The sequence below is a fragment of the Podarcis muralis genome, chromosome Z, assembly GCF_964188315.1.
Source record: "Podarcis muralis chromosome Z, rPodMur119.hap1.1, whole genome shotgun sequence".
Classification (NCBI taxonomy): Eukaryota; Metazoa; Chordata; class Lepidosauria; order Squamata; family Lacertidae; genus Podarcis; species Podarcis muralis.
In genome coordinates, this window is record NC_135673.1 from 39,986,491 (window position 1) to 39,998,690 (window position 12,200).

The following is a 12,200-nucleotide window of genomic DNA, read 5'->3' on the forward strand; positions in this document are numbered from 1 at the left end:
AATCTGGTTGATTTACTAAGCCTGTGTAACTTTGTTTTATGCATAAAAACAAGTTTAGCTTATGCACACAGATCATTGCAGGTGCCGTCCAAGAAGAGGCACTCTTTATGGATGAGGTAAGGTGGAATACCTCTTCTGAGACTTGTACCAAGAGTTTTAACCCATTGCCCAATTTAATCAGAAGCACCATTTCCATCAACAGGAAGGCTTTCAAAATTAATAAATTAGATATTACTGGGCTACCTGGGACCACCCTGAAGAATTAACTAATTATTTAATGGTTACTCTCTTGGACCTTTGCCACCTAGGAAAGGTACTGAAGCATGTAACAACCCATAGCTTCTCTTGCCAATCATGAGAACTAAAAAAAGAGAGGTAATACTGGAGATAGCTAGCTACTGTGTGCCAGCAAAATCTCTTTCCTAGCTCAGAAGGGAACAGAAATAGTACTGCTACTACTACAAATGGTAGTTGATTTGATTGACATCCCATGTCCTTTTAAAATTTGGGGGGTGGCTATTGGCTTGTTTTGATTTTATTCTGTGAACTGCCCTGAGACCTCCGGGTATAGGGCAGTATATACAATCAATCAATGATAGAGCAGGGGTGGATGGGTAGCCCCCAACCCAGAGACCTGATCCAAACCCCCATATTTTTCAGGCTGTTCCAAGCCTCCCAATAATTTTGGTAGTAGTGGCAAAAAGGAAGTAGGCAGCAATAAGGGAGGCAGAAAAGTTAAAATGTCAACTGTCCAGCCTGGCAACTGGATGGCTGTACAAATTACCAGCTTCCCCATACTGATGGCTGGTTTGATAAGCACAGAGGGACCATTAAGTGCACAGATCAGCTGAGAGGGGAAGCTCAGTGCCTATATGTGTACGGTGATACACCCACCACTGGCAATGCTCCACCCCCCTTTCCAAGGGTAAATGCACCCCTTCGACCAAAAATCGTAACCACTCCTGAAACACAGCATGAGCATCCAAGAAAGAAAACATAAGATTTACTTGGTGGGGATAAACCAGACAAGGCTAGCTTATATGAAAAGAATGTACCCATGACCTAAGTGAGGAAACCAAATTAAAGCAGTGATAGCAAAGCTAATTGAAAACAAAGGGGGGCTCTATAGAGTTGGTTTGGTATGCTAGCTTACCAGCCTCCATTTAAGAGTAGCTTATTCCTATGCCGCAAGCTGTTCCCTAGCATGCAAGCTTACCTGCTCTTGGTTTTCTGTTTTGCTTATCAGTCGCCAATACAAAAAGTAACTGTGGTGTTTACAAAAAGGATGCTGGGAAATGCACAGCCCCCAAGCAGCTGCTGAATACGGCACAGAATGCTCTCAGAAACCAATGTGAGTGTAAATGGAATGTGACAGCTGACAACTGGCCCCTGCAAGTTTCAGGGAAGGGTAGCAAGTTAAGTAGTGAGAAACACTTTGCCAGAAACCTTATACTGTCCATTGGGTTTTAAACTGCTTTACTTTATAAAATAGCATGTGGGGTACCACTTGTGGCAGAAGTGCGATGAGCTCTCCCTTCATGTAGACATTAACAAAGAGGGATGCCTTATGACAACTGTATATAATACTAATTTACCATCAAGATACAACGTAAGGCAAAAATCCTGCTGAACTCTTCCTTCCACCCCAGCCAGCAAGGTCAGAGAAAATGGGAGCTGTCGTATCTCAACACCCAGGAATATAGGCTCCCCACTGCTGATAGGAAGATGAGGTCAGTGTTCCAAGACTGTTTCTACAAGATGTAACCATCCACAGTGGATTAAGACAGCTTGATTGAGGAGGATTAACTACCCCCAGAAGAATTTGCCATAATAAAAATAGTGATAGGTATCTTCCCTTCAAGAATTTATTTACAAGTAATTGAAAAATGTACAGTTTCTTACATGGGTTACTTGTGCAAAGTTGAACAGATCAATGTACACAGAAGACACTGGTAGAGCAGACAAGCACACTGACAGTCTCCTCCCACACTGCTGCCTAGGGTATCCAAAATGTTTGATTTGAGCTTTGCTTTACAAAAATGCTTTTGCAAAGGCAGAACTTGTAAAACTGCACAGGGGTGGGGAAAGAAAAAATGAAGCATACAGTAGTAGCACTTTTGACCTTGCTACTTTTTTCAACAACATAACAGTAGCTTCTTGATATCTTCTCAAGAGCAGTTTGGATGAAAATTATTTAAGGGAAATAAAAGTTTTTTGAAGCACTTTGGTTTTTCCTCATTCTCTGTCCTCTTTTACCATTAGTAAAGTTATTGTCCGCCCCTGTCCCATAACCATGTTCAAAAGCTTCGAAAAACAACTAAGCAGAGCCCTACAGAAAGGATACCTAGCACTTAACCTTGAATATGTTACCACACACAATGATAGATCACTTTGCCCATGACCCATAGAGCAGACTGCAACCCCCTTCTCTCCTCCCGCTCCCGAGCTTGACATAATAGTCCATTTCTCAATTTCATCTCAATTCCAAATACTTTCATCACATTGCTAAATGGGGAAAAAAAACCCAGGGGGAAGATAAAGCAGAAGGGAAATCTAGTTCTTCACACAGTACTTACAGATGCACTGAAGCTGATAGCAGCAGTTAAAATGCTAGCACTTGAATCATACTTAAAAATGTATACTGTATATAAATATCCCTTTTTTTAAAATCAAGCTACACGTAAGCATCACTGTGTATAACACAATTACACTTAAAAGCTTAGTGTCCACTACAGAAATGCACAATGCTGCCCTAAGACTGGAGATGGTAGATCACAGACAGTGGAATTCAGCCTTAAGTAATTCTTTCACAAGTAACCCAAGTACGGTACATTTGACCTCAAGAGGGAGGGGAGGGGGTGCTTTCTGATGTCCAAGGAGAAAGAAGCTTCAGCAAGGGTGGGTGGCAACAGCACAACAGCTATTTTGCTTTTCAAAGTAAATGCAGTGATGCTAGGAGGAGGAGGAGGAGGAGGATGACTCAGACACTTCATACATATATTTTCCTCATCAGAGTGTTCATTTGCATCATCCAGGGTCAACAGTCACGCCAACTTTGTTCTACTATTGCAGAAACCCGTTTTTCATATTCCCGCTTATTCTCTTGGTATAGTTGAGCTGCCTGGCTGTTTGCTGGACTGTTTGGATTAGGCTCATCCAGTAAAGACTGTTTGGGGGGGGGGAGAGAAAAGAAAAGATGAATCAGGCGTCATAATGAGGTTTCACACAATGCAAGCAAAGTGATTAATGTAGCAAAAGATGCCGTGCATATTAGGAACATCTCTTGACTATTTCAAGCCCGCTGCTTAGCTTGCACCTATCCCATTGCTTTTAACACAATGACATGGACTCTGCACAGGTACTAGTTGCATGATTAACAATTATCTTTGTTTCGACAGCAAAGCTTAATGTGCACAGCGAGCCACTTCTTTAAGCCTACAGGACTAGACTCAGAATCAACTCTGATGGACTGCTCTTCCATCATTCTAATGGAGAATGGGGGGGACAGGGCTTTTGGTCTGCCAGCAGTCATCTTGCATTGGCTTCAGGCAAGACTTTGATGGTGAATGACAGAAGTGTAAAAAGCAAAGGGAGAAGAAAGTACGTTCTGAACTGTAAGAATAGGGCTCTGCTACACCAAATACACCTAAAAACACAATGGTACAAAAATAGACTAAATATAATTACCGCCACTAGAAAAAGATGCAATGCTTTTTAAATATATAGCTGTTTCAGTTTGTGAAACCATTTTATTGATCTTTTTAAGTACACTTGTGAATACAGTGGATAATAATCACTGAGAAATAAATACGCATTTCCATACTTTCACAAACCAATTTACAGAAATAAAAAGATGGGTCATAAATAATGATGATGGAATCCCATGGCAGATAGAGGTTTCCACCTTAGTTATTACACTGCTTCAAACTGTATTAGCAAGGTCATCAGTAGCCCTGATGTTACCTGTATGGATGTTAAGATGGATGACACATCATAGGTAGGACTCCAACGGTTCTGAAGAATATCCAGACATATACTACCATCTGCATAGACTGCAAAAGGAAATTAATGAGTTTCATAACAAGAATCAGTGCCTTCAAGTTTCTCTTGCTATGTTGTCACTCCCAGCTAATTATCAACATTTCCTGCATAACTATCTTAAGCTGCCCATAGAACAAGCATCTGGCAGCTTGTGCCTCAAATACCTGATTTCAACAAGTTATGGAACAGGCCCCTGGTGAAATGAATTTTTAAAGTTCACCTTGTTTCCACCAACACGTCCTCCTTTATAACCTCACAACTCTGATTATTAAAAAGTTCACAGCATGGCATTTCAAGAAAAAAATTTAAAGAGCAGTAATGTGTCTTCTTTCAAAGATCTATGCAAATCACCCTAGTGACAGCATGTACCCCATTGCCTAATGTGAACTTTCCAACATAGGATTTAAAATTCTTCATAAAGTGGGGAAGATATAAATGCAAGATGACAAAATCATGTTAAAAAAAGCCATTAAAAACTCATTTACAAAAGCATCAGCAGCTGTAGGAGTGCTACAAATTAAATTGGGTGCACTTGGTTAGTGACCACAAGAAAAGTTTCTTCATGCTTCCATCAGAAGTCATATAACCAAAACAGAATCAGCAGACAAGAACTAGGATTATAAGGAATCCTAAAACTGAGCAAGTATTGCTATGAAGTAGATCTGGTTTTATTTAAATATGTTCCCCCTTGCCTTTAAAAATTAAAGAACCCTACACCTTTGTGATCAAGGAAGTCACTGAGGGAAATAATCTGATTGCACTAGAAACTTGAGAGGCCAGGTAGGATTGAACTCAGCAACAATTAGCATATGGGGACACACACACACACACAGTCCAAAATTCCCTGCAACTATCAGTATCAGGTCCACCTCTGTGACCACTACTGCAGTTAAGAAACAAATCGCTTCATTTTAGGTGGTACATACCATTTGGATGAAACATTTTAGACACAAATCTAACAGTAGGTGGCTTGTTTGGATATTCTTCTGTGAATTCTATGGTAAGCTTGAAAGTTCCTGCAATGGGGAGAGGCAAGTTATAAGTATCTTGTTCACAAATGGAAACTCCCTGTTCCCATTGGTCTCAAGTGCAGAAGCACCAACCATTTCACAAAATTCTCTTGGTACATGAGATTCAAAGATTAGTCCACCTTTCCTCAGCCAAATGGCTTTAGGAAGCTCACAGCCAAAGAGTTACTGTTTATGTACCACCGCAAATGTGAACAGCACATCACAGAGTACAATTAGAAAGGCTCCTGCCCCACGGCTTATATGATCTGACACGGAGAAAGCAGCAGCGCTAAAAAGAGGAAGATTTTGTTTATTTCAGTTACGTGTACACAGGCCTAGTTACAGTAAGACATGGGACCTAAGGAGTTGTGCCAAAGCCATCAAGGAAAAGGTGGGTTCTGAGGGATTTGAAGGAAGACAGGAGTTCTAGATGGCAGTTCTAAGCATAAGCGGCACCAAGGATAGAGTGGGTCAAAGGAAGCTACAGATCTTGAGATGGCTGAGAGCAGGGAGGTGGAGTAGAAAAGAGCAGGAATAGGTTGGGGTGTTAAGAGAAGGCAAGGCCATGAAGGGTTCTGGTGTGGAAGGTATGTTGGATCAAGGGAAGGGCAAGAAAACAATGTGCAAATTTAAGAAAGACCACTATGTGATCAGAATAACTAGGGATGTGAATGCTGCTGGTAGAAAAGTGCTAGAAAGAGGACTGAGAAGGCCACAATAGTCAAAGTGAGAGGGCATGATACAGTTTTCATCCAAGGGATATATTTGTAACATTCCCTATTTATGGAGACAGCCATCCTTCATGTACCCCAATACACAGGTTATGAAAGATATGATGCTTCTGAACATGTACCCTAAACAGACTTTGTTTATAGGAGTAGCTTCAAGAAAGTTCTTAAGTAAAGGGTACTATTTACACAGTAAGCCTGGTCACCACTTCAAAGCAAAGTGCTTAACTGCAGCTGTCTTATCTTCCAACCAAAGTTTTTCTTCTCCCACACACCTATCCCCTTTCTAGAAAGGGTGGCTGATGGGGGGGAGGAGGAGGACTTGGCATCATTCTCTCTCTGAAACATTTAAATTATACTGAGAGGCCAGGGAGAGATTGCAAACAGTTGAATCTCGGCTTCTGAGCTACACTGATCCATGAAATTCTGGTGTGGAATCCTAAGACTGATTAACAATTTGATCACATCACCCTTCTGCCCATTGAAAATGTTTTGTTTTGTTTTAATACTTACCATCTTCAAATGGGGTTCCCTCAGGCCTGAAAGAGGAGAGAGAATGTCAGCATCTTACATTTGGCTTAGTGAAGTTAGTTCATTATTAAACTGGCACTCAGCCTTTACAAAATGACATGTAGTTTAATCCGTGCCCAGAACAGAAACAGGAGTCAGAATGAGCAAGGCTTAAGGGCTTTAGAACAAGAAACAAAGTTTTAGCAGTTTCACAATTTCTACACCTGGGTAGTTTTACTTGTGTAAAGTAAAACTGACACCCATTCCCATGCTGCTGCCACCTCTAATTCTATTCTCAACCTAGAAACTATCCAGGACAAATTGTGGGGGTGCCATACCCAAAGGCTCCATAGCACTGTTTCATTTTAAAATGGCAGAGCTAAGGATGCTGCACGCTTGCCGCTGCTCACTATCCCCAACTCCAGTTTTGCTGGTATTTTTAAATTCAATATAGCAGCAGCGCAAGGGTTGTGCATGGCTCGGAGCTGATGGCAACCAATTTGCCACAGGTAGTAAAGGTAAAGGTACCCCTGCCCGTACGGGCCAGTCTTGACAGACTCTAGGGTTGTGCGCCCATCTCACTCTATAGGCCGGGGGCCAGCGCTGTCCACAGACACTTCCGGGTCACGTGGCCAGCATGACGAAGCTGCTCTGGCGAGCCAGAGCTGCACACGGAACGCCGTTTACCTTCCCACTATAAAGCGGTACCTATTTATCTACTTGCACCCGGGGGTGCTTTCGAACTGCTAGGTTGGCAGGCGCTGGGACCGAGCAACGGGAGCGCACCCCGCCGCGGGGATTCGAACCGCCGACCTTTTGATCAGCAAGCGCCACCCGCGTCCCTTTGCCACAGGTAACTGGACATATACTCAGAAAATACTTCCTCCCCTGAATAAAAGAACACAACACTCAGTGGATTTTGGGTTTTTGCTCAATTTGCTGACCAACCTGAAGATTTCTAGCTATTGTTAATATATATAACACATTGCAGAGCAACATAAAAGAGAAAGATCCCTGCCCCGAGGAATGCAGCCTAAATTCTGTTGGGGAAGGCAGAGATAAATGAAACGAGAAGAATATGAACAAAACAGTCCCACACAGAATCACAAAATTGTAGAGCTGGAAGGGACCCTGAGTATCATCTAGTTCTACCCCCTGCAATGCAGGAATATGCAGCTGTCCCTTGCGGGGATTGAACCTGCAACCCTCACATTATCAGCACCATGCTCTAACCAACTGAGCTATGCACTACTGAAGCACAGTTTCTGCAGGGAATAAAATGAAAGAACAATACTTCCAAAGGCATGAAAGATACTTCCTACCCCAATATAGTGTTTCCCTAGCCTTTAAGGCAAGGCAAGCTTAGTATCCCATGCAAAAAAATAAGGATGTGTATTGCAGGGGGGGAGGAAATCATTCAACCAGCTCTTGACTAGGTCACTCAAGGAGCTTTGGCACAGGCTCTACCTAAGTGGCTTTGTTACTTCAGAAGGCAGAAACAGTACCTACTCCTTGGACAATCTTACAGCATGTGGTGGTTGCTAAATAGGAGTGAGTGAGCAAGGAAGTTCCCTGGATATGAGAAGAAAAGAATACTTGCTGAAAATTTGGGGCAGGAATCGGCTCCACCACCACAAAAACAGGCTGAAGGGGGAGAGTTTCACTGCAGCTTTGCAAACTTGCATAATACGGTTGGATACAGAGGTGGCAGTGTTTTTCTATCTAGCAGAGGGAACAATTCCTCAGAAGCTTGTTGTGGAGTTTCTCAATTAAAAGATCAGTAATGACATAGAAACTGCGCTCAGAAGGTTTGCCCAGCACTACTGACTTTTCCCTGCAAAGTGCAGCCAAGGAAGCACATTCATTACACTCCTCAGTTTACTCTCAGTATATGGGAGCAGTAAAGTTCAGTCAGTGCTTTATTGATTTGAGTCTCCAACCTAAAGCAAACTCTAGAATGCTCTACAGTGAACAGCAGTTCCTTAGCAGAAAAGTATCCCTCTGAATGCTGCTGGGGGCAAGGACCTGAACTAGATGTCAAATTGTTCCCCAGCCACAAAACTCACAGAGGATGTTTACTAATTTTAAATTAAATTAAATTTCTATACCACCCTTCATCCGAGGATCACTGGGTGGTTTACAATATAAAATGCCTACACTGAAACAAACAAAAATAACAACCACTGCCCCATATTTCTTAGGCCAGTTACAGCTACTCTCTCACCCTAACTTACAAAAGTTCACTACAAGCTAGCAAGACATGATAGCCAACAGTTGTTTCTAGTAGCCTGGCTTGCTTGCTTTCTGCACCACAAAAAGTAATGTATATCCCTTGTATAGCAGAAAATAGGGCTATAGGGAGGAGCAATGTTTCTACTGCATGCTTTTAACAACCCTTTATTTCTATACCAAGGTGGGAACATCCCTCCAGATGTTGTGAGACTCCATTAGCCCCAGCCAACGTGGCCCATATTCAGGTATGATGGGAGTTGTAGTCCAGCAACAGCTAGAGGCAGTGTTCGAAACTCCCATTATTCTAGGCACATTTTGCGACAGGGAACTTCATTAGCGCAAGCAGTTTCTGAGCTCTGGGAGTAGAACTGCGCCTAAGATTTCAGATTAAAACTGCAGATTAAAACTGCCTTCCCACTTCCAGCTACTCTCCGAAGACTGGATAAAAGACCCTCGTAAGAATATTAAGGGGGTGGGCAGAGGAAGGACTAGACCACGGGGAAATGAACATATTATTTTAGTTGCAGTTCATTCATTTTCAGCTTTGTATTTTTGTTATAAAAATGCACACCTAGAAGTTCCATTGCAGCACTTATAAACCTAGGTTTAAGGTGCCATTTAGCTCCCAGCTTTCATATTTCATTTCTAACACTGGCTAGAGGAGCACAGGTTTCCCATTCCTTTCCCAGACCAAGGCACTGAAAGTGCTCCAATATAAACATGAAACCTGCAGTCTTGTGACCCTGCACTGCCAGCAGCTTTTTAAAAATAAAAACATTGCGCCTGGTGGGGTATATAGGGAGTTTTGCTTTGCTTGTCAACAAAATTAAGATTCCTGGTCACCACTGGCAACAATATTTCCACACCAACCCCAAGTAATCTACTTACAGGTCTGTCACAAGGATAATAGGGAGAGCGATGGAATGACAACCATGTGTACATTCTAAAGCTCCTTAGAGCAGGGGGTGCCAACATGGTGCTCATGAGCACACATGTGCCTGCAGAGGCCTCCGCTGCAGCCCACAAGGTCCTCTTCTGCCCCCAACAGAAATTGTGCAAATGGATGAAATGGTTGTGAGCACCACACACATCACAGCCTATTCTATTGGGCAGAACGGAATGCTTTTTTCAAGTCTATTTGTCCACAGGCCCAGAAAGGTTGGTGATCACTGCATTACAGGAAGAGATTTTTTTAAAAAAATTATGGCTAACGCCAGATCTAGTATTTGGAAACTCTCTCACATGCTTCTCAGCCTGGATATATAGCCTTTTAGCACTGTTGTGCAGATTAAAAACCAACACCACCTGCCCTCCTTGGACAAAGAGCAAAATACGATTAAGAAAAATAGCTGCTATACTGTCATCCCTGCAGAACCACACAGCCCTAACCTCCTTGGACAAAGAGCAAAGCAAGATATGACCATGATAATCATTAAAGCAATAATTATAGCAACACAAACGCCCCACCCTGAGCATATTGGAAGTAGAGGAGCAAGATGCAACTACCAGCACAATAATAGCAATTACAATTCCTACACTTGCATTTTGATATATGCTGTAAGCCGCCCAGAGTGGCTGTGGAAATCCAGCCAGATGGGTGGGGTATAAAGATGATGATGATGATACTATCATCATCATCTTTCTCTTCTTCATGGGATACAAGCTGTTGTGTTCTAATATAATAATAATTACAGCTATTATTCCTATGTTTGGGAATAAATGTACGCATATGCCTATGTTTGTGAAAAACAGATCAGTGACATCTTGATCACTTGAAGGTGCAGCAAGGCTCAGGAGTTAACACGAATAAGTACTACTAGTAGTAAACTGTATTATTAGTATTTATTTATTCAGTTTCTATACCATCCATCATCTGAGGCACACAGAGCTGTTTACAATATAAAATACAAACATAATAACATAGCGACAAACAAGAACAATACCCCCACCAAAAAAAAAACCACTCACATAAGCAATTTAAAAGGCCACAGACTGCTTAATTATCCAACGGGCTGGGAAAAGAGGAATATTTTTGCCTGGCACCTAAAGATGTGGAACAAAAGTGCCAGACAAGCCTCCCTAGGGAGAACAATCCAAAAAGTGGGGCCACCACAGAAATGGCTCGTTCGCATGTTTCCACCCTCCAGACCTCTCCTAGAGGTGGACACATGAAGAAGGACCTCAGGTGATGGATGACTGCAGGGTCCAGATCGGTTCACATGGGAAGAGGCAGAACTGGAAGTATCTCAGTTATCTCACACAATAATAAGAGTTGGAAGGAACCTCGAGGACCATGTAGTTCAACCCTATGCAATGCAGGAATATGCACCTGCCCCTTACAGGGATATTGTGGTCCTGAACCATTTTAAGGTTCTATAGGTCAAAACCAGCAATTTGAATGAAACTAACTGGCAGCGAAGAGTCAGACCAGGATCGGTGTCACAGGCTCAAACCCTTTTGCAACCTGGCCCTTGAATTCCGCACCAGCTGTCTTCAGAACCCATCTTCAGAGAAAGGGAGGACAGGTTAAATTTCTAGCCCTCTTTTTTCTTCTTCTGCCCTCCCGGTCCCTCTCCCCAATGTTTACCCTGAAAGGGGGAGCACTTGCAGGTGGGAGGAGAGGGTCTGCCTACTCACCCGAAAATAACCGCGTTCCACACCATGATGTTGTTCTCCGAGGGAGCCCCGCTGACTCCCGCCGGGGGGTCCTCCTGAAGCCTGTTTTCGGAGGGAAAGGGACAAGGGACAACAGCAGCTCAGTGGCAGGAGTGACAGCGCCGCCTTCCCACCCAGCCTGCGCAAACTGCGTAGCGTTCCCCCCCCCCCCCGTTCTACGGGCGCCCTTCGCTCGCCTGCCCGCCTTGCGCAAGTAGCGCAACACTGCCCACTACGCTAGCGGCGCAGCGCTCCCTCCGCCGCCGCCATGTTTGATCACCTCACCACCTTCCTCGCTCTCCTGCCCGCTCCCCCACTTCGGGAAACCGTCCCTCCGCCGCGCTTACCTCTTGAAGTCCCGCATGAGGCGCCTCCGGGCGGGCGTGGACATCGCGGGGTCGCGGTTATAAATCACTCATACACACCAGCCCCACCGGCCCCCCAGGGAAGGCGGGACGGCGGAGGCGAGAGAGCGGGGCGAGGGCGGCGGCTGGCGAAACTCCGAGCGATAGCCGCCTCTACCACTTCAACAAAGCGCAGGGGGGGAGAGAGAGAGACACACAAACAACGCGGTCCTAACTACGGCGGCGGAGGCTGCCGGGCAATACCGGGCAGCACCACTGCCGTTGCGAGGGGCGGCGCTCCGCGGGGCCGAGTCAGCTCGGGCTGTACCACTGCGCAGGCAACAGGGGGAGCGAGGGGTTGAGCTGGGATGCTGCGGCTTGTGGCGCGGGGGCGATACCACCAGAGGGAGGATGAAGGAAAGAGTGGGCGGTGACGTAAAGCGAAGGATTCTGGGCGATACCAAATGGAAGAGGCAGGCGGGGGTGGAAGCCGCCCTGGTGTGCAGCATAAGGTACCTGTGTAGGCTCCCTCTCCTCCTCATTGGTGCGCAAGGGACTGGGAGCCGCGCCTCTGGGCGGGGCAGTTGTTTAGGATTACAGCATTAGGGGGTCTGATCCTGCACACGGCCGCTGGGATGTAAGCGCCACAATTGTTCGAGGGAACATGTTCTCGAATAAGG

The 12,200-nt window shown here is 44.4% G+C and overlaps 1 protein-coding gene across 1 annotated transcript; it reads right to left on the bottom strand.

Moving 5' to 3' along the window:
• Positions 1-1,851: 1,851 nt before the first annotated feature.
• On the bottom strand, positions 1,852-11,916 carry UBE2A (ubiquitin conjugating enzyme E2 A). Its single transcript, XM_028714545.2, has 6 exons — positions 11,524-11,916; positions 11,159-11,239; positions 6,293-6,318; positions 4,968-5,057; positions 3,964-4,052; positions 1,852-3,166 (listed from the first exon to the last, which is right to left on the bottom strand). Exons 1-6 carry the CDS (start codon positions 11,565-11,567, stop codon positions 3,038-3,040), a joined length of 459 nt encoding a protein of 152 aa, XP_028570378.1. The 5' UTR covers positions 11,568-11,916; the 3' UTR covers positions 1,852-3,037.
• Positions 11,917-12,200: the final 284 nt, after the last annotated feature.